Raw genomic sequence first — 22,421 nt, 5'->3', positions numbered from 1 at the left:
TTTATTCATCGACGAATCCCTATGTGGTATTACTCCAGGTTCCAGAGGATTTGGAAATTTATGGAAATGTCACAACAATGTTCTGAAGTGATATCATTATTGGTGGTGGAACTGATATTGTTTTCTTAAACTACTTTTTATTAACATAACTATATTCAAACAAAATTCTTTATACCATTTGTTTTACCACTTGCTTGTGCTATTAATAAAAATATTCACCTTAATCGAGGTTTTACTATGGTCCGTACAATAACCAGACTTAAATCTGATAGAGGACTTGTTGGAGATGCTTCAAAGAAGAATGTTATAGCAAGGAGTAAAGATTTTAAATCATTTCAAAATAATTTTGTTAATGTGTTTGTCTATAGAGATTATCTAAACACTCCTCAACAGGTCTTGGCATTGATTCAATGAAATGGTATATTCCTCTTAAGGTATAGTGTCCCAAGCTACACCTACATCATGCCTTAGAACTTCTAAAGACTGGGGTAAATTTCCTAGCCCTCTACTCAACATATCCCAAATATGTTCTATGGGTAAAAGATGAGGGAGAGCATTATATTGCTGAAATATTGGATCCCTGGGCTCATTAAGGTAAGGAAGAACATAGGGCTCCACTACTTCCTGAAGATAACGTTGCGCCTTCTATTGTCTCTAATACAGCCTAAAGGTGACCTACTTCCATGAGCACCCTATATACCCGATGTTTTTTGACTTTATTTCGCCCGTCATGTCCACCCAAACAGAATCGGGATTCATCAGAGAAGACGATTGGTCGTCATTCCATATTCTAATGTTGTCATTCTTTAGGCCACTAGATTATGTTCTATATCTATATGGGGTGCTATTTTTCTAAGAGGGGGAACGAAGATCTACATCAGCAGACATTATCGATAACATTGTTAAATATTATGATGGAATTTAGACAACTTCTTCCAGAATTATATTGGGATCAAAATAATTTAGATGACTTGATAAGAAGTATTACACGTAGGGATATTAAAAAAATATGATGTATTATTCATTTTATATATGAAAACAAAATTTCTTATATATTTTGTAAAATAAATTTTAGGTTGCCTTATGATTTAAAATCTTATTAATATTTAATTCTTTTATTACAATTTTAATAAAATTAGCAATTTGCATAAAATATTAAATCATGAAAAAAAAAAGTTTCGCCCGAGCAGGGACTTGAACCCTGGACCCTTGGATTAAAAGTCCAATGCTCTACCGACTGAGCTACCCGGGCACATGTGTTAAGTAATTGTGGAATTAGGTCATACAGTTCCAGTTTATATTTATCACGATTGATTAAATTTCACTATTTTTGTTTATTTAAGATTTATTCATAGATTAATACCTCTCGGACTCTGCCAGCGGACTCGTTCAAGTTATGCACATTGGTGGTTTTGTTTTTCTTCACACTTGCGGCGATGTTTTTAGGGAAAACCGTTTGAGTAAGTGTGGCTTGAAACTCATCGATTAATACATCGGACACATCGTGGTTGGTTTCGTTTTTCGGTATAACTGGTAAGGGATTCATTTTTAAAACTGTTAATAAAAACTGTCAAAGTGACGTGACAGGTAATTTTAGTACATCTCTAGGGTTAAAGGAATGTAGGTTAAACTACCTAGTGACACAAATTCACATGTGGAATAATGCATTGTCGAAAGGGAAAAAGATTTAATCGGCGGCATATCGAATTAATGGTTTTTGGGGCGGATATCGGAAAACGGGAACAGGGGTATCGACAGGTACAAGAAAACGAAATCACTCAACATATTTTATTCCGACTAATTACAAATAAAACACCGATTTTACCAATATTTCAATGTAATGAACGAAGCAAAAACGGGCGTGTTATAATCCCACCCTTTGTCGCCACCGACACAGCTTAAGCCTCTCACTTTGTGCGGGATGATACAGATAATCCCGGCAAAAGAACCACCGAATTTGAATGTCTCAAACCACCCTTGAAGTCTTATCGCACGCCGACACTATTTTTCGCACGACTCCTCGCACCTGAAACTCAAGAAAACATGTTGCTTCAAGTATTTTCAATTGCGATCTGTGCCATATTTACATACAGGGTGGCTAAGTCGAGTTAAGCTTCTGGTAATGCCTTTTCGCAGGTTTTACAACTGTTCTTTTTTATATGGATGTGCATTTTGTATTTTTCGTTCCCAGAAATATTCTTCAAAAAAAAATAAAATAAAAAAAATAATCAACGGACTTTATAAATATAAACTAATATTATACAAGATTAATAACTTTTACCCTCACAAAACCTAATCAAAGAACAAGTTGAACGTTTTAATAGTTTGTTCATCATTATTTCAATTAAACAGATTCATTATGACTTGATGAATCATCAGGTATCAGTTGTCATGTGGGCGAATTTTGTTGGGTATTTTTGTATCGTATGAAAGGTTTAGATAAAAATGGTCTGTATCCCTGTGAAGTGATTATGATACAAATGCTTTCCATTCCATATGACTTTTAGTCATTTCAGTCTTATTTATAATTTTGCACCATATCTATAAACAAATATTAAAATAGACAATGAAAGTTTAGATACAAGACATTATCATAATTTTAAACCACTTCGGTTTTATTAATTTACTTCGTTTATATGAAACTGTTCATAAAATTGTAATACTTTCAAACTGATGGCAATATACTGTATTATTATTGTATAAATATGTCTTTTAATCATTCCAGATTTATAATTTTGCATCCTATAGATAAATAAAGAAATTACACATTGAATATTTAAATAGAAATGATCTGTATTATTACGACATGATGATGATTTTAATCACTTCAGTTTTATAAATTTACTTCGTATAATTGAAATAGATCAAAAAATTGTAACAACTGCAAACTGAAGGCTTAAGTACAAAATGTACTATATTATCATAATCACTTCAGTTTTCTAATTTTGCATCGTATAGATAAACAAATAAAAAAACTACATACTGAAAGTTTTGATAAAAGTGTTCTGTATTATTATAACATGATCATAATTTTTATAACTTCAGTTTTATAAATTTATTTTATATATATATGAAACTCCTCATAAAATTGTAATAACTTCAAACTGAAGGCTTAAGAACAAAATATACTGCGTTATTATAATATGAATATGACTTTTAATCACTCCATATTTATAATTTTGCAGCCTATAGATAAACAAATAAAAAAATTACACTGAAAGTTTAAATACAACTGTTCTGTATTATTATGACTGATTATGATTTTAATAACTTCAGTTTTATAAATTTACTTCGTACAAATGAAACAGATAAAAAAATGTAATAAATTCAAACTGAAGGCTTAAGTACAAAATGTACTATATTATCATAATATGAATATGACTTTTAATCACTTTACTTTTCTAATTTTGCATCGTATAGATAAACAAATAAAAAAACTACATACTGAAAGTTTTGATAAAAGTGTTCTGTATTATTATAATATGATCATAATTTTTATAACTTCAGTTTTATAAATTTATTTTATATATATGAAACTCCTCATAAAATTGTAATAACTTCAAACTGAAGGCTTAAGAACAAAATATACTGCGTTATTATAATATGAATATGACTTTTAATCACTCCATATTTATAATTTTCCAGCCTATAGATAAACAAATAAAAAAATTACACTGAAAGTTTAAATACAACTGTTCTGTATTATTATGACTGATTATGATTTTAATAACTTCAGTTTTATAAATTTACTTCGTACAAATGAAACAGATAAAAAAAATGTAATAAATTCAAACTGAAGGCTTAAGTACATCATAATATGAATGTGACTTTTAATCACCTCAGTTTTCTAATTTTGCATCGTATAGATAAACAAATAAAAAAACTACATACTGAAAATTTTAGATACAAGACTATTGTGACATAATCATAATTTTTATAACTTCAGTTTTATAAATTTACTTCGTAGATATGAAAGAGCTCAAAAAATTGTAATAACTTCAAACTGAAGGCACAATATACTGCGTTATTATAATATGAATGTGACTTTTAATCACTTCAGTTTTATAATTTTGCATCGTATAGATACACAAATAAAGAAAACTACATACTGAAAATTTTAGATGCATACAGTTCTGTATGATTATGACATGATCATCATTTCAACAATCAACTTCAGTTTTATAAATTTATTTTATAATATATGAAACAACCCAAAAAATTGTAAAGCCTTCAAACTAAATGCTTAAGTATATAGTGTACTGTATTATTATAATATAAATATGACTTTTAATCACATCAGTTTTATAATTTTGCATCGTATACATACGAAGGTTTAAGTACACAATGTATTGTATTATTATAATATGAATATGACTTTTAATTACTTCAGTTTTATAATTTTGCATAATATAGATAAACAAATCAAAAAACTACACAATGAAAGTTTAATTACAAGTATTCTGTATTATTATGACATTACGATAATTTCTGATCACTTCAAATGTAGTAACTTCAAACTGAAAGCTTAGGAACTTAAATACTTATGATTAGTTTACACGAACATGATTGGAATTCCTTTGTAACTAAGGGCGTTTCTTCTAAATGTTTATATATTTTTTTATTATTATAACCAGGGATGGTATGAGTATCATAACTTATTATGTACAAATTTCTAAAAGCCTCGAGTGTGTGGGTAGCAAAGCCTTTAATTAATAATGGTAGTCTTAAAATAAATTTATCAAATTACAAATTAAAATTACAAATAGAGAAAAAATGTCAGAAAGTAAACACAAAATGGCGAAGAGGAGAATAATGTGTATACACCAACGAATAGTAACATATATGTTTCAAGCGTTTGTGAGTGATTTTGAAATACAATTATCGTTGGTTTCACGTTATTACCAGTAATTTTTTATTACTAGAAGGTACCTTATTTAGTTTATATCATAAAAATTCTAAAAACCCACTTACTATATTTAAAATTCAAAATTATTCCATTTAAAATTAAATTCTCTTTAATAATATTTTTTAAAATAGTGAATGGTCCTTAAAATACAATGGGCAGACTTCTAGGAACATTTACTACAACCACCTTGCAGACGATCTTAATGTGTTTTCTCGGAAGGTTTGTAACAAGACGCCAAAAAGTCTGTAGTACTGGTTAATAATTGAAAGTGTTTCCACCCCTTCTACCTCAACACTTTCATAAGAGGTTTAAAAATGCTACGCCACAGTTTCTGTTTTTAATTTGTGCGAGTAAAATGATAGTGTCAATAACAATAGCAAAGCGCACAATAAAAAACTTCTTGACCGGATGTCTTTTGGTAGTAGGAAAAGTACAAGTGAAACATGAGATGCACTAATGATGACCACTTGTTGAGTCCTACCGATTGTGTTGCGACAACACAGGAAACGGGTCCGATCGTGCACGGGACGAAAATCGAACCGAAAACCCAATTAAACAGCACGGGAACCGAAATCAAGTGACGCAGCAATTCGCCATTGTCTCGAAAACGGCGCGTTCGTTTTCGGTTGACGAATCTTACAAATCTCCTTGCATCAGTTTTTCGGGCGTCCATATCATTATCTATGTAAATGAACGCGGCATTGGGTGGAAGCACGCACGAACGCCTCCCATTCAAATCGGAGACGGCACAAATCATAAAAAACGACACAAGAAGCTGTGCTCTTTCAGCGAAGCGAGTCGAAGTGCGACCACCTCAAAGACTGCACACTGTTCTACGGCGGGACGAATTAAAGTTTAATCAAAACCTACCTGTCCCCCGCATTCCGCACAAAAACGGGGCGCAATGCACAGAATGAAAAAAAAATTGTTGGATTGAAAAGCCTTCGGAACATGCCCACCTGACTGCGAATTCATGACTTCTCTACGGCACAATAATTGTGGAAGGACTCGTAGTAAATCGGGACTCCATTGATTTCATTGTTCACAAGTACCTAACCACTTCATGAATGGCCATTTTTCGATAGAAATTTTCGAAACGGTTCAGACAGGAAGTGGCTTATTATACTGTATTTTCGAATTTTACCTCAAGGTTTATTCATCGGGCACTAGAAATTACAAAAAAGCCACTCAACGTAAACTAAAACATCAGGTATCAGTGGACGTGTGGCCGAATCGAGTTGGGCACATATCCAATGTTTTTTTTTTCTAGTTTTCAATGATGTCGAACTGGTTCAGATTGTTGATTTTATGAATGAAGTCACGTATAATCAATATTCAATGAGATCGACACGGTTTTCTGGCTACGGATACGATTTTTGTCTGTTCAAATTACCTCCAGCGGTGTTAAAAAACTGTGTTTACTTTTTGAAATGGTTAATCATCATTACAGGGCAGTAATTTATATCATTGTTCGTATTTTTGTTTGAATTATTTCGAAATTGTTAAAGAATTAGGTAAAAATGTTTTGTTTTAATGTGTTAATAGCATTACTCTTCTCAAAAAATGTATTTACTACTTTATAGATTACTTTATATATTAAACTAGTCAAGGAATTTATATTAATTTGGTTTGATATGAATATGAATTTTAATCACTTCAGTTATATATTTTTGCATCTAATAATCTACTCAGAAAAATTGCATTAACTTCATTCAATATCAATTTTATTATCTTTCATTTTACAGGTTAAACTTTTCAATACATATATTTACTTCACAATAAACTTCAGTTTTCTAATTTTGTGTTTTAAAGATTAAACTGGTCAAAGCAATTGCAATAATTTCACAGCTGAGATTATGGACAAATATTCTGTATTATTGTGATCTAATATCTAATAGACTACTCAAAAAAATTATTATCATTCATTCATTTAACTTCATTTAACATTAATTTTATTATTTTTCATTTTACAGGTTAAACTTCTCAATGAATGTATTTACTTCACTCTAAATTTGAGTTTCCTAATTTCGTATCTTTCAGATTAAACTGATCAAGGCAATTGTATTAATTTCAGAGAGTTATGGACCAATATTCTGTATTATTATGATATGAATATGAATTAATATTAAAATTAATCACTTCAGTTATGTATTTTTGAATCTAATAATCTACTCAAAAAAACTGTACTAACTTTATTCAACATCAATTTTATTATTTTTCATTTTACAGGTTAAACTTCTCAATGAATGTATTTACTTCACTCTAAACTTGAGTTTCCTAATTTTATATCTTTCAGATTAAACTGATCAAGGCAATTGTATTAATTTCAGAGTGTTTTGGACTAATTTTCTGTATTATTATGATATGTATATGAATTTCAATCTCTTCAGTTATACATTTTTCAGATTAAACTTCTCAATAAATATATTATTGTATAAAATGCTTCAGTTTTCTAATTTAGTTCCTTACAGATTAAACTGGTCAGGGCAATTGTATTAATTTCACAGATGAAGTTATGGTCAAATATTCTGTATTATTATGATATAAATATGAATTTTAATAACTTCAGTTATATATTTTTGAATCTATTAATCTACTCAAAAAAACTGTATCAACTTCATTCAACACCAATTTTATTATTTTTCATTTTACACGAAAAACTTATCACTAGATGTATTTACTTTAAACTAAACTTCAGTTTTCTAATTTTGTGTCTTACAAATTAAACTGGTCATGGCAATCGCATTAATTTCACTAATGAGATTATGGACAAATATTATGTATTATTGTGATATGAATATGAATTTTAATCACTTCAGTTGCATATTTTTACATCTAATAAACTACTCAGAAAATTTATTTTCATTCATTCATTTAACTTCATTCAACATTAATTTTATTATTTTTCATTTTACAGGTTAAACTTCTCAATGAATGTATTTACTTCACTCTAAACTTGAGTTTTTTAATTTCGTACCTTTTAGATTAAACCGATCAAGGCAATTGTATTAATTTCAGAGAGTTATGGACCAATATTGTGTATTATTGTGATATGAATATGAATTTTAATCACTTCAATTGTATATTTTTACATCTAATAAACTATTAAAAAAAATTATTTTTATTCATTCATTTAATTTCATTCAACATTAATTTTATTATTTTTCATTTTGCAGGTTAAACTTCTCAATGAATGTATTTACTTCACTCTAAACCTGAGTTTCCTAATTTTATATCTTTCAGACTAAACTGATCAAAGCAATTGTATTAATTTCAGAGAGTTATGGACCAATTTTCTGTATTATTGTGTCTATGAATATGAATTTTAATCTCTTCAGTTATATATTTTACAGATTAAACTGCTCAAGGCAATCGTATTGATTTCATAGATGAAGTTATGAACAAATATACTGTAATATTATGATATGAATATGAATTTTAATCACTTCAGTTGTATATTTTTACATCTAATAAACTATTCAAAAAATTTATTTTCATTCCTTCATTTAACTTCATTCAACATTAATTTTATTATTTTTCATTTTACAGGTTAAACTTCTCAATAAATATATTACTGTATAAAAAGCTTCAGTTTTCTAATTTCGAGTTTTTCAGATCAAACTGGTCAGGGTAATTGTATTAATTTCATAGTTTATGGATAAATATTCTGTATTATTGTGATATGTATATGCAGTTAACATCAGCTTAATAATATTTCATATACAGACTAAACTAAAATGTATTTGCATCTTAATTTTTGTAGATGTAAAAGTAAAGGTTTAGGTATAAATGAATAAGATTTTTAATTAGTTTTCACTGTATAAGATAAAACAACTCAACAAAAAAAACAAATGACTTGAGTTATATACGATGTAAATTAAACTGCTTTGTTTTCTTGGAGTCCAGCACTGTACTTGAGTGGTGATCAGTTTCGCTGTGCTTTTTGTGAATCGTCCACGTAACCGTGACCGATTCGAACGAAACGCGTGGGTACAATTCACAATTTCAATAACTCCACGGGATGCACGAGAATCGGCATCGTTTCCAGAAACTCGACACAATGGAACGGCGTGAGGTCCACTTACTTACAATGCTCACTTAGCACCAGTTTTTAAAGAGTACCACCAGAAATTTTCCAAATTACGCCATTAAATGTAATATATAAATATGTAAATCATTCGCACATCAAAGTAGACACGGATAGATGCGATTTCCGGGTTCGTGAGCCGCCCAGAAATTTCCATTTTTCGATATCCGGTATGGATTTGAATATGGGACGGTATAAAGGGGTTGAAGTTCGTTGGAAGACGCGCGCAATATTTGAATACACTTGGCAGGTCGCACGAGAAAGGACTCCAACGTACTTTTCGTCAACAATGAACAGGATGGAGGCGGTGCAAAAAAACGCGTAAGATGAGATCATGACAAGTGAACGATGCTCCATTTATGTTTTCGCTTTTTTTTTTCGTATCTTCGATGGTGATCTTTTAAAGAATTTCGGGGCTCATTCAGTTAGGAATTAATCCGTTTTTTTGTGAGATATTCGATATGTGGGTTAAAAAAAAAAAAACTGTTAGAATGAAGGAATTTTACTCGCCTCACCAAAAAATATCAAAGGGTACGTTTTGAAGGTTTGTAAAGAAGCTTCGGAACGTTTCAATGAGAACATCAAATTTATTTCAGTTTATTCCCAGTAGATATGATTTCAAAAACCTTATAAATTAGAAAATATAATACACACATGTCTTGAAAAATGTCCAACATCCACAATAGCGAAAATATTTTCCGAATGAACAACTCCAAGTTGTTATTCATTGGCCACTTAGTCGCAAGCGAACAATTCAATGGGAGACTATTAATTTTTTGTATGGGACCATATTTTAAAGCAATTTGACCATATTAAAGGCAATCGAAATGAATAGGGGAGTCAATGCAAACATCTGGCCGAAAAAGTCGTATATCACTTTGGGTTAAACGACGAAAAATCTTTTGCTAATTGTTCGAAGGTCCCACCTTTTTTTCATTCATCTGTATTTTAAAGGACTTGCCGATCTGACGTTTTTCTAGTTAGGTAGTATTTTGTTGGTATGTGAAAAATAATTTGGTTGCAATTATAAAAAAATTCAACCATAATTTATATAATTTATTTTTTCATTATTTTATATTTTCAATTAATACATTTACAATTTCATCTATACATGATTAAAGGATGTCATCATTATGACCACCATAAATTTCTTTTATTATATCTCCATACTGTTTTTGACAAAGTTAAAAAAAGTTCTAGATTTTAATTAACAAACATGATCATCTAAATAATAAAAAGTCGTTTGAAACGAGTGTCAGTTTCCTGGTTACGCCCGATTTTGCGTGTCCCATTGGAACCTGAACAGGTAAGTTGGTGGGGACAAGTGGTGGGGTTCGGGACCCTTAAAAAGTACACGTGTCGCTCCAGATTCATCATTTTCATCTTGACCGCGAGAAGTGGTGTGTGCTCCTTCGCTTTTGGATTACAGTGTTACAAGGAAATTTTGAATCAACATGAAGACTGACATGAAAAGTTGTGCTCCCGTTTCTGAAAGTAGAAAAGTAAGTTTCCAAACCCATTGCTCTATTTACATTACATTAATTATTTAATTTTTTGAATGTTGCTAACTAAGATTGTTTTTTATAGATCAGAAAACCTTTGATGGAGAAGAAGAGGAGGGCAAGGATAAACGACAGCCTCGAAACCTTGAAGCAAATCCTGCTGGATTCCAAGACAACATTGAAAGACTCTAAGAAAAACGGGCAAAGGACAGCTAAACTAGAAAAGGCGGACATACTAGAAATGACCGTCCAATACCTTCAACAACTGCACAAGAGGTTGAACCAAAACCACTGCGAAAACAAAGTGGAAAAACAATCCGATGGCATAAAAATGACTTTGATTCCTACGAAGCTAAAAACGGGAGAAATTGTGTTCGTTATGCCTGGAAATTTGAGTCCTGTGCAACAAAAGGAGAACTTCCAGTCCAGGTTTTCAGTTAAAGACGACCAAAATGTTTGGAGACCCTGGTAAAAAAAATGTATATAATTTTGTAAATATTTGTACAGTTCCTCAATTCATCTGTGATATGTGATACTTTAAATAAATTATTTTTATTGTTATTTTATACAATCCGCGTGTTATTTAGTTTTTAGGTTTAGGCTTTATTTATAGTTTTAAAATGAAAATTCGTAATAAAAGTTAATTTTATCTTCATGGTGTTGTTCTGGCTCTTTTAGGTACTAAATATTATCATAAATAACTCATGTCAAAGGTTATAGTATTTTATTTTTTTTAATAAGAAGGAAGTTACAAACGAGTAGATATATTTAACATAAATCAACAATTTTTATTGTTAATCAAATTTCTACATAAATAAAATTTAATACATTATATATCCTGAGCAAATCTTTTGTGAAGTTACTCAATTCTTCTTGGAGTATATTGGGCAATGTCGGCGACATTAAAGTTTGAAGTTATGGAAGAATATCAGGACGGGGTTGATACGTATAATTCTGTATGGTCATTAAAACAAATTCTTCCTCATACGATAATGGAAATGAGTAAGATTCTGGAACTCTCCGTTCATTTTGTGGAACATCTTATCTGGACCAGACGGGATAATCAACATTATCATATGAGACCTTGCCCATATTCGAACAAATTTCGACAAACACATGTATGAGTATTTGTCAACCAAGTACAATTAAAGTGAACATTTTAATTCTTATAAATTTATCCCTAACTTTTGAATTATTAAGTAAGGAATTGTTAAAATTTCAACCAACTAAAGATATAAAAAAGTTTTTTAAAGGATAAAATATACCTGCGACATTATTATTACTTTTCTTTTAATATAATTAAAAAACGCTTCTTATATTTTTTTAAATGTATATAATTCCACGTTATAAAGATATCTGTTATTTTTTAAACTGTAGCTAGCATAGTTCCTAGCGTGCTAATAGATGGCGCTGCACGAGGGTAAATCTTTTAAATAATTGACTTTCTCTCTTAGTTTTTTTTATGTTTACAATTCGTTCAGTTCGTAGTGATTCAGTTAAATGAACGAGTCGTGAATCGCGATTCAGTCGTTAAACGTTTATTTTTTACATAGCAATGGTCTTCCAAGTGTTGTTTTAAGTGAACAATCATATTTAATTCATCAATAACCAATAAGAAGTCAAGGTAACGAGGTTATGTAAAAGATTCCATTATTATTTAATCACTGCGAATTGCCTTTAAATTGTTAATGATTAAACAGTTCAATGAATAAAACGCAACAATCAAATGGCCTGTTCATTTATCACCCTAACTGTTTGCACTTTTATTCAGACGATTTTTACCAATGTTATTTGTACAGAGTCATAAAAGAAAGTCGTGTTAAAATGAATTAAAACGGGGTTTTGGGGCCGTGCAAGTACAATACAGACCAGTGTTCTACAGTTCTATGAAGTAACCTCGTCGAAACTGAAACTGCGACTTGCAGTTAATTACGCAATGACCTACCGCAACCTCGCACATCCGGGACTCTAGGAAAATCCATAAAAAAATGTTAACTACGTGACCACGGTCATGTGATTTTTTTGAAAATTATTTAAAACAATTTTGGTCATATAAAATTCGCTGAGTTTCTGGAATTATATAAAATGATTAAAACTGCATAAAAAGATTTATAAATTTATTTACTCCAAGAGTTGTTTTGGAAACATTCACGTCAGATTAAAATGTGACAAATTTTCAATCTTTAATAACACCAATGAAAATATTTAATATCATTGACCTTGACCATGTTTACAAATCAAAAAACCTTTGCAAAATCATTATTACATGCAGTTCTATGATTTATATGGTAAACGATTGTATTCATGAATAATAAAAAATACATCGATGTGTGTTTGCATATCGTTTCTATATTTTTGTGTCTTTTGTTTAATATATAAACAATATTATTTCTTACAGTGACAAGTATATTTTTATCTATTAGTTTTGTACACTTCAAATAAATTCGACAATTTTCAGTTTTAAAAATAAATATAAAATCTAGTTTATTCCACTTGTTCTAATTTTAATAAAAATGCATATTTTTACAGATTTTATAACAGCACATTTTTAATACTACGACTATTTAAAATATAATATTACAGTTTCGTAAATAGATTAGGGTACAATTAAAACATTATTGAAATATCAATAATTAAGCACTTAGATGGAGACAGTCGACATTCACCCGATTGCTTAATTATCCACGACAATTTGCATGTCTGAACGTCGTAACTTTTATTACTTGTGTTTTCAAATTGAAACATGCAACTCACTACACTTATTATTTATTTCCTACTCTTAATTGAAGTGGTTACACAAAACGGACTCGTATCCAAATTATGTTATTTATTTCATTTGTTTATTTTTTGATAAACGTTACTTTCCATTTAATTTTTTTTTTCTCAGATATAAATAAGTTATGCAAATAATTTAAAGTCGATAACAAACAATTGTAGATCCTTGGATGATTTAATCTAGATCAAAATTTTGTTGTAAATCCAGTTGTGCGCTTCCAGGCCACTTTCTTTTTTATCGAAAGTAAAACTACATCTAGTTGTTCGTCTGTACGAAGACAAGATAATGTTTGCGCATATTTTCGTGTCTCTCGATCATTTGCGTGTTCAGTAATAGTGTTTTGTTCTGGGGATAAGCTTGTACGTTCAAGGACTTCAACCCAACACTTATCTAAGTTTTAGTGTCTTACAAACACGGCGACACAAGGTAAATGTTACCGCTTCATTAGTACTAGTTTTTTATTGTTTATTTTTGTATTTTGCATTGGTAGAAACGGCACAAAATCTAATTTTAGTTTTGAAATTGAATTTAAAAATGATAGAGGAAAAAATAATTCACGTTTTAACGATTAACTTTAACAATTTTTTCCAACGTTTTGTACATATTCTAAGATCTATTTAATACTGATTCAAGTAAAATGTAAATTTGCATTGAGTTGACATTTTTAAACATTTAAACATTTTTTTATTTGTAACGTATTGTGAAATTATTTATATGTATATAAAAATATATATAAATACACAAAAACTACTCAAACATTTACGATTTATTTCGTTTCATCAGATTGTTAAATGTCAGTTGTATCAAAATCATTGTGATTTTTACTATCATTTAATTTTGGAAGAAATGAATCTAAACAGCTTCAAGGTTGAGGCTGCTGAGAAGTTTCCCAAACTGTCATTGAGATTGTTGTAAAAGCACTTTAGAGAAACTGGTAATCTGGCTGAACAGAATCCTGATCGTGAAGTTGTACAATTTAATTCAGGACCTATATTTAATAGTAACTAATCGAAGGCAATCTGAGTTGGCAACAGAATTAGAGCAAGTTCATGATGTATTTCTTAGTCGAGATACAGTAAAAAGAGATGATATGAAGCTAAATTATGTTTATAATACATCTACCACCTGATATTGGAAGATTGGAATTGTGTGATCATTTTCGAAACTAAGCTAAAAATGATTGGACGACAGTCACCAAGAAAAACCTATTTGGTTTTCATCCAAATTCTCGTTGAACGAGGAGGATCTGGACATTTAAAACTTCTTAAGTACGGCCAGGAAGTTTCACATATGGAGGTATCATAATAATGATTTGAGGTGGTATCTTTATTGATAGTAGAGCTGACCTCTCTTTTCCAAATGGGTTTTTAAGGGTTCAGTAATATTTAAACAACATTCTGCAGTCTAAGGAATTTGGGATTAACCAATGTGTGGGACTCTAAAGATTAATTTTTCCACAAATAAGCAATATTACAAAATAGATACAAATACTTCAAAATGATACTGGCCACCCTATGATGTCTATGCCCGACAATTGTAGAGGAGTTATAAACAATCTTGGAGGACGTACTGTTTATTAAAATTAGTTTTGGATAATTTAAATTACATTTCTTGTTATGATAAAAACTAATGGTATATGAATTAGCTTTTTTTTTGTTTATATTTTAAATTAACACATTTTTATTTTAATTTGGTTTAAATAAACAATATTTAATATTAAATTTCGTATTTTATTACATGATACAAAAATATGCTTACAGTTTTCTTGTCTGTTTATTTTGAAACGTAGCATTTAACAATAAGCTTTGTGAAAGGCTCATTTGCATTGCGTGCAGAGAAAAAACAATTTTTTATCCTGACTTAATTTATGTGGAATAAATATCTCTAATTTTTGGTGAAAATCATTACATGAAATCTATTTCTGATTTTCAAAGAGGTATTGCTTAATTTCTTCGTTGATATAGGTTTCGAGACTACCTTGATCATGTTCATCTTCAGTGTATTAATTGGCAGATGGAATCATCGTGCATCATTTTTAACCAAACGAATTAGAAAAACTTAAAAAACTTTCAAATAATACATAAATAATATAGAAATATAATATATAAATTCAAACAATTATGACCCTAAAATATAAATTACTTTCAAAGTTTCTTATCATATGTTTTTATAAGACAAGTTAAAAACATTTATTCGAACCAAAACTCACGTTTCGATAAAAATTAAGTTCCCCGATCACGTCATCAATTAAATCCTTGTCACACAATCCAATTTAATTAATATAATTGATGAATGTGGTGTCTAATTGTGGCAGTTTTCAATTTATGTGCAAACGTTCCCATTTAGAATTTTTATGAACGCTTTTATTACCGATTCAAAGGTCAGTACATATATTCCGGATACTCATTTGAAATTACAACCACATAAAACACACAAATGCACCTCGCTATCAGTGTTTGAAAATCGAAACGTGCACACATCCACAAGTCGGAATAAAAATACATTTATTTCCTTTCAAAATAGACGCGCTACAATTTAAAAAAGCCGATTTCAAAGAAAATATTTACTTGCGGTATTCCGGGAATATTATCGTTCTGCAACGAATCAAAACAAAATCAGGGAATCACTGCGGTTATTTCGGATAACGGTCGACGTAAAGTATTTATTTGTCGCGTCGTTTATTCCTTCTCTATTGAGAAGCGACCATGAAGTCGGTAAGAAAGTCGAAAGTTGATCGAATATTAAGTGTCAGCTGAAGTTCGGCGTTGAAACTCCCAAACTTAATTATGAGCTTCTCTGTATTATTAATTTTGTTTTTTATAGATGTGTCCGATTTCGGGTTTGGTCCAATTTCTGATCGTAGTAGTAACAGTACTACTAATGTGCCATGCTTTGGTGGCGAATTGTGCGAAAGTGACGTTTAAACCAGAAAACGTAACTTTGCACATGTACGATCAGGCCACAATTGAGTACGAGGTCGAAGGTAAAACTCTGAATAAAATAAATATAAAACAGTCAACAGAATTGTATTTTTTAGGGGAACCGGGTGAAGAATTCACATTTCAGTTGTACAGCAAAGATGACAACATAGCCGAAGTAGAAAACAACATAGAACTGAAGTATCCCGACGACGCCAAGGGACAATTCAACATAACCGGCAACTTTCTTGGGAAAACGGTAGTAACATGCAAAGCCAAAAACTATCAATCAACCCTACAAGACTGTAACATGGATGTGATAGTTATACGCAAAAAACGCGTAATAGACACAATATTCACCGCATCGGTGGCCACGTTGGTCAGCATCATTTATGTGAACTTCGGCTGCGCACTAAACTGGGGCGAGCTGCGCAAAAGTCTTAAACGTCCCATCGGTCCCGTCCTAGGGTTCATCGGTCAATTCCTTTTTATGCCACTGGTAACTACGTTTTAATCCCAAATTTTCTTAAGCCTAATTTTGGTGTTTTAGTTAAGTTTCGGCCTGGGCAAAGTGTTGTTCCCCGACAGTCCGGAGATGCAGCTGGGGATGTTCTTCACGGGTGTGTCCCCGGCGGGAGGCGCCTCTAATGTTTGGACAGTGATTCTGGAGGGCAACATAGATTTGTCAATCACGATGACGACAATCAGCACGTTTGCGGCGTTCGGAATGATGCCCCTGTGGATTTTCACGTTGGGCAGGCTGATTTTCGACAAGGGAAACGTTGCCGTTCCCTACTCGCAAATTTCGACGTACGCCATCGGTTTGGTGGTGCCGTTGGCCATCGGTTACCTAATACAAAGGTACCTCAAAAGGTTAAGCAGGTTCCTGGCTAGGATTTTGAAGTGCTTTTCCTCAATTTTGATTCTGTTCATCATCATCTTTGCCATCATAACTAATTTATATTTGTTCAAATTGTTCTCATGGCAGGTACATAATTTGTCAGCTAATCCACAGCTAGTTTTACTTACAATTTTGTTTTAATTTTAGATCGTGGTGGCCGGAATGGGGTTGCCGTATTTGGGCTACCTTTTGGCGTACATTATGGCCAAAGTTCTAAAACAATCTCAGCCAGATTGTCTGGCTATTGCAATAGAAGCTGGCATCCAAAACACTGGTATTGCCATTTTCCTGCTCAGGTTTTCGTTACCACAACCAGAAGCTGATCTCACCACAGGTACCAATAATCCTCTTTCGATTTATTCAACGATTACATCTGTTGTTTTTTATTTTAAGTGGCACCGGTTGCTGTCGCAATAATGACACCGTTTCCGCTCCTGTTCATGTACATTTACAAGAAAATAATGTCAAGGTATTTACTAAAACAATTGACACCTCGTAAATTTTTTGTTAAGTGATGGTTACTGTTGTTTAGGTGCGAACAAAAGGACAAACAAACACTGACGGACGAAAACGCCAAACTCGATTTGGACAATAACTGCAACAACGAGCCGAAACCAACGTGTAAACTGCAGTTGGTTTCCTGAAAACACAGGGTACAAAAATTATATTGTTACATGTGATGTAAATTTTTATTTATTATGTTAATATTGAATACTTAATATGCGGTATTATTTTTGTTAATGGATCAAAAAATTTTAAAGTGACCAATATTTTTTAGGCTATGGTTGTAATGTTTTTAATATATATGTATACATTGTCGTTTTTATACATTTTTGTTTTATTTCCGTAGAGGGGAAAGTATAGTCTACTGTCAATGTTACTAAAAGCAAAAAACGTACATATTGGATATTTTTAAACATTTTACTTTTAAATTGTATACATATCACCAACATTTTTCTTTATATAAACTACAGGTTACGTCATATGTTCAAATTTGGCGATCAGTTCCACGTAAAGGTTAATTAACACGTTGTTCTAGCCTGTAACAAAAGTGTCTAGAAAAGCTTCCTTATACATCCTCATACATTTTTATAAATAGAGTACACTTCTAACTAAACTAGGGGATTTTTCTAAAGGGGAGACAAGAAACTTGTTCAACAAAGTTGGAGGTAAGTAAAATAAAAATTAAATAATCGTTTCCAGAATGAGTTTTTATTATTGTGTATTATGTATTAAGTACAGTTCGTTGATTACAATCCAACAAACATGCTGAACAACCAAGTTGTCGACGTATTATCACAAGTAGTACATATTGTTGCACAATAGAAACATCACATATAAAATTATAAAATTAACTCCATTTAAATACTGTCTGACGACTATCTCTCTACTTGGTAGTATAAAAATCTAATAAATAAATAAAATTTACAATAGATACAAAAACGAATAAGCTCTCAAAAAGTATGTAAATATTTGCTAAAATATATATCCTCCAAAAATGAAGTAAAATATTAAGGCTCTTTTTATTTCTACTATCAAATAAAGAATCAAAAACTGAAATACTACACTATAAATATGATAAAAAAAATTTACTTTAGACCGCTGTTGCCGTTCTCTTTAATACGTTGTTTTGATTGCTCGTAACGCTCGTAAATCGACTGTAAAGGAACGTGTAATAGCTCGATTATCTTCAGGAATTCCTTCTCTGCAACAAAAACCCACCATCATCACCCCCCTCGACAAAAATCCATTGTAGATCTCACCATTTTCCGGCGTGATAACGCCGTGTCTGATGAGGAAGTCCAAAGCAACCGGGGCGCTGGTGGTTTTGAAGTCGGGCGTGAACATCTTCTCCAAACACTCGTTCGCCGGCAACAGTTCGAACGTCTCCACCTCCCCGTCCGCGTTCTCCGGCGTGAATTCGACCGGCAGTTCCAGATCGTAGACGAATTCGGTGTTGGGGAACAGGCCCCTTTCGGATTCGAAATAGAACCTACGGAATAAATGGCTTAATTTAACGTCGGGGGACGGGTGATACGCACGTACGACACGCAGCCGGCACTGGTGAGTCTCGTTAGTAGATTCGACGGGACCGACGCCTCTTCCATGGCCTCTTTGTAGGCTGTTTCCAGGATACCGTGACCGACAGATAGCCCGCCTCCAACCATATTGTCCCATTTACCTTTTAATGGTCAACACAATTTACAGAATTTTAAATTTATCAATAATACACAGATAGAACACATCCAGTAATGAAGAAAATTTATATACATTAATATAATATTTTCCTCCAGAAAAAAATATGGTTCCATCAAATTAACTTTTGATCCAACAGTTTTTAAATTTGGTGTGTATTATCGTGAAATATTTCTTCTACAATTTAACGTAATCAACTTAGCAATTACATGAATTTTTATGCATGATACAAAGTTAATTAAAAGATAAAAGATTCGAGTTTCTCTATTGGCCAGCGTAAGGTCTGGATTTGAGTGCAACTGAAAACTTGTGGGACGTCATGTAATTTCGATTAATAGTTCAAAAAGCATAAAATTTAGATAAATTGTTGTATTTCAAAAAATCATTGCCGATACTTCAATGAATTTTTGCCTCACTGTTCACAGGTGGATATAACGAACAAAGAGTACCTAACAAAATAATAATAAATTTTGTTATTAAGTTATGTATAAATTATTTAACAAATATATATTTTTTAAAAGTGATTTCTGTGGCCAGTCACAGTTTACATTTATTCTGTTTAAGATTTAAATTAAGTACAATTTATTTTGATTTAGGTACAAAATAAATAATGGTAGTCAGAATATAGTATAATTATTTTAAATAAAATATAAAGTACTTTAATTTATTTAATTTAAGGTGTGTGTGTCATAATTAACGACAGTATTTCTCTGACTACCACAAATTGTTGATATATTAATAATTCAAAAACTGAAGTGACTCAAAAACGACTGTTATAAATAGAACCCCTCAGAATCTACTACTATCCTACTTTACTGTATAATTATGAAAAAAAAAATAAATTTAAGAACTGGGCCAAAGATTACCTAAATATGAGAAAAGACAACTATTGAAATTTAAATGAGATTTAATTCGAGAAAAACAAAAAAAAAAAATAGATTTTATTGGACGTGTTCTACCTGATCCCAAATTGTGATCATCCTTTTTAAAAAACACCTCATATTTGTAAAATATATATTAATATACAATAATATATTGAATTTTTGTGGACACCATTACTAATTAAAATTGTTTTGAGAAAAATCTAATCCTTATATTAAAATTAGAATAAATAAGTAATAATAACTTTTAAATTGATATTAATACAGCTGCATAAACATACAGAAGACCAACTGAGAGACATTTTAGAACTATTTTTAAAATATTTCACTCTTGTGTATCTTTGATGATTTATTTTAGATAATAATATGAAAGCTTTTTGTTCGTTATTTTGTATATTACAAGTTTTATTATAACCATCCATCCATCTTCTTTATCTCTGAAATACTACATTTCAATACAAGACTTGACTTTTCACAAAAATTCAGTTTGGATGGTGAATTAGATGATATCTAATTTTACGGTGCAGTAATATTGTTTTAAACACAAATGCCATTAAATATTAACTTGCATGAGTTTGATAATCGCAGAGGAACTGGTTATCTCATTCAATTGCCGAACGTCCGGTCCAAATCGATTCCATATTTATAAATTATCTGACTCACTATTCCATTCACATTTATTAAACAAAATGATAACGGAAACTGAACGAGCATTATTGAAATGCTATAAGATAAGAAACAGACACGTGTCTTTAAAAGTATTTTTAACAAGCACGTACTATACATAAATTAATGTAGTATATTTTTATTTAAATGATATAAATTCATTGTTTTCTGTACCTGGCCAGGTTTGTTTGGTGGCTGACCTCTTCTGCAACCAAAGACACAGCCCCAATGTCGGATGTCTGACGTAACCGTTTATATCTACACCGTAATTCCTAATGCCGAACAGACATGTTGCCGATCTATCCATCTTCAGCAGGCTCTTTGAATTGAACTGCGTTTTCACCTCGTAACACTGAAAAAAGCATATCGATCCGATTTGTCACAATATAAAGTAATCTTTTAATTAAAATGTTTGATCTAACTGCATTATTTAGTTCAGATAAATAAGTTAACATATTGAATTCTGGTTTTAATTGGCATCAATTAGATTGTAATAGGAACACGCCGCCTCCAATTACATTCACAGAACAAAGATAATACGTAACAACCTTGAGCTATTTATTATGGTAATTGATGTTAATATCAATAAAAGTATTTATATAATTAAATAAATACTACAAAAAAAACATATAGAAACAGATAAAAAATAATTCAAAAATCTTGTTGACCAAATCTTATTGGACACCCCATCTTATTAGACAACAATGAAAGAGGGAGTGTTCTCATTAATAATTAAACATTAATTGAAAGACAATGTACCTCATCCCTCCAGCCTTTGAGGGCGATGAACGCGTTCTCAGCCCTCAGCTGCTTAAGCACTTCGTCGACCTTATTGCTGCGCTCCTCGTAGTCTCTGAACGCGGGATTGAGCTCGACACAGCCCGGCGACACCTGGAACACCTGGAGCACCAGCAAATTAACCTCAAACCCTTGGGGTTTTTTCGGTTGATTTTTACCTCGGGATAGCGGAGCAGTTGTTTCATGACGTCCGGCCGGACCAGGCCCACCTGACAGCCCTCCACCACGAACGGCTTGCATTCCAACGATTTCAGTCCTGAAACGATTTGCGAGTTTTTTTTTCCAAGTGGGAACCGTTTGGGTGTGCATAGATCAATAATACCGTAAACAAGGGACGAGAACGGTTTGGCGGCCGATCATCAATGAAAATCAGTCGGAAAACGTATCAGTAGATGCGATATGGCATCTGACTTACCTGACAAATAGAAACAGTTGAATTTCTGAGCCAATTTCAGCACTCTCGACACATTATTCACCTCCGCTGACATTTTAACTCCGTTTGTGAACTGACAGATGTTGACATTTACACTGCGGGGCGTCTAACACTTGCGCGCCTCAATCCGTTCGAACCAACCGCCATTTTGTGACGTAATAAACGGACCGTTTGTACACAGAAGCTTATCAAAAATAATGTTAACATTTTCCTCTTTGAAAATTAAGCAAGAAAGTATTTTTTATTATAAAACACATAATAAGGACTAAAATACAATCATACACATTGTTGTTAAATAATATGCGTAACTATAGTGACGTCACTCAAGCTTCGAAAATTTCATAACGATTCAATCTT

General features: G+C 31.5%; 3 protein-coding genes and 1 non-coding gene across 7 annotated transcripts; 2 read left to right on the top strand and 2 right to left on the bottom strand.

The window, feature by feature from the left end:
• Positions 1-1,179: 1,179 nt before the first annotated feature.
• Trnak-uuu (transfer RNA lysine (anticodon UUU)) lies at positions 1,180-1,252 on the bottom strand. The gene has a single exon. It is a non-coding gene; the product is annotated as a tRNA-Lys (tRNA).
• Positions 1,253-1,516: 264 nt separating this feature from the next.
• On the top strand, positions 1,517-10,981 carry LOC109601727 (transcription factor HES-2-like). The gene is made up of 4 exons (XM_020017999.2): positions 1,517-1,533; positions 10,188-10,299; positions 10,362-10,495; positions 10,581-10,981. Exons 3-4 carry the CDS (start codon positions 10,448-10,450, stop codon positions 10,965-10,967), a joined length of 435 nt encoding a protein of 144 aa, XP_019873558.1. The 5' UTR covers positions 1,517-1,533; positions 10,188-10,299; positions 10,362-10,447; the 3' UTR covers positions 10,968-10,981.
• Positions 10,982-11,967: 986 nt separating this feature from the next.
• LOC109601729 (ileal sodium/bile acid cotransporter-like) lies at positions 11,968-17,918 on the top strand. 4 transcript variants are annotated; one of them, XM_049968177.1, is made up of 7 exons: positions 11,968-12,119; positions 16,095-16,254; positions 16,309-16,688; positions 16,740-17,177; positions 17,238-17,424; positions 17,484-17,559; positions 17,623-17,918. In XM_049968177.1, exons 2-7 carry the CDS (start codon positions 16,095-16,097, stop codon positions 17,732-17,734), a joined length of 1,353 nt encoding a protein of 450 aa, XP_049824134.1. In that variant the 5' UTR covers positions 11,968-12,119; the 3' UTR covers positions 17,735-17,918. The 4 variants fall into 4 exon arrangements, with proteins under 4 accessions (XP_049824134.1, XP_019873560.1, XP_049824135.1 ...); XM_020018001.2 differs by lacking the exon at positions 11,968-12,119 and adding an exon at positions 13,525-13,697; XM_049968178.1 differs by lacking the exon at positions 11,968-12,119 and adding an exon at positions 15,329-15,651 and having other exon boundaries at positions 17,603-17,918.
• Positions 17,919-17,992: 74 nt separating this feature from the next.
• On the bottom strand, positions 17,993-22,280 carry LOC109601730 (uncharacterized). Its single transcript, XM_020018002.2, has 8 exons — positions 22,047-22,280; positions 21,790-21,887; positions 21,593-21,733; positions 21,008-21,185; positions 19,137-19,272; positions 18,854-19,083; positions 18,684-18,795; positions 17,993-18,130 (listed from the first exon to the last, which is right to left on the bottom strand). The coding sequence occupies exons 1-8, from the start codon at positions 22,117-22,119 to the stop codon at positions 18,109-18,111; spliced, it is 990 nt and encodes a 329-aa protein (XP_019873561.2). The 5' UTR covers positions 22,120-22,280; the 3' UTR covers positions 17,993-18,108.
• Between the last annotated feature and the right edge of the window lie 141 nt (positions 22,281-22,421).

Source organism: Aethina tumida, chromosome 5, assembly GCF_024364675.1.
Source record: "Aethina tumida isolate Nest 87 chromosome 5, icAetTumi1.1, whole genome shotgun sequence".
Lineage (NCBI taxonomy): Eukaryota > Metazoa > Arthropoda > Insecta > Coleoptera > Nitidulidae > Aethina > Aethina tumida.
Note: the sequence above shows the minus strand (reverse complement) of the source record. Positions and strands in the feature narration are given on the sequence as shown.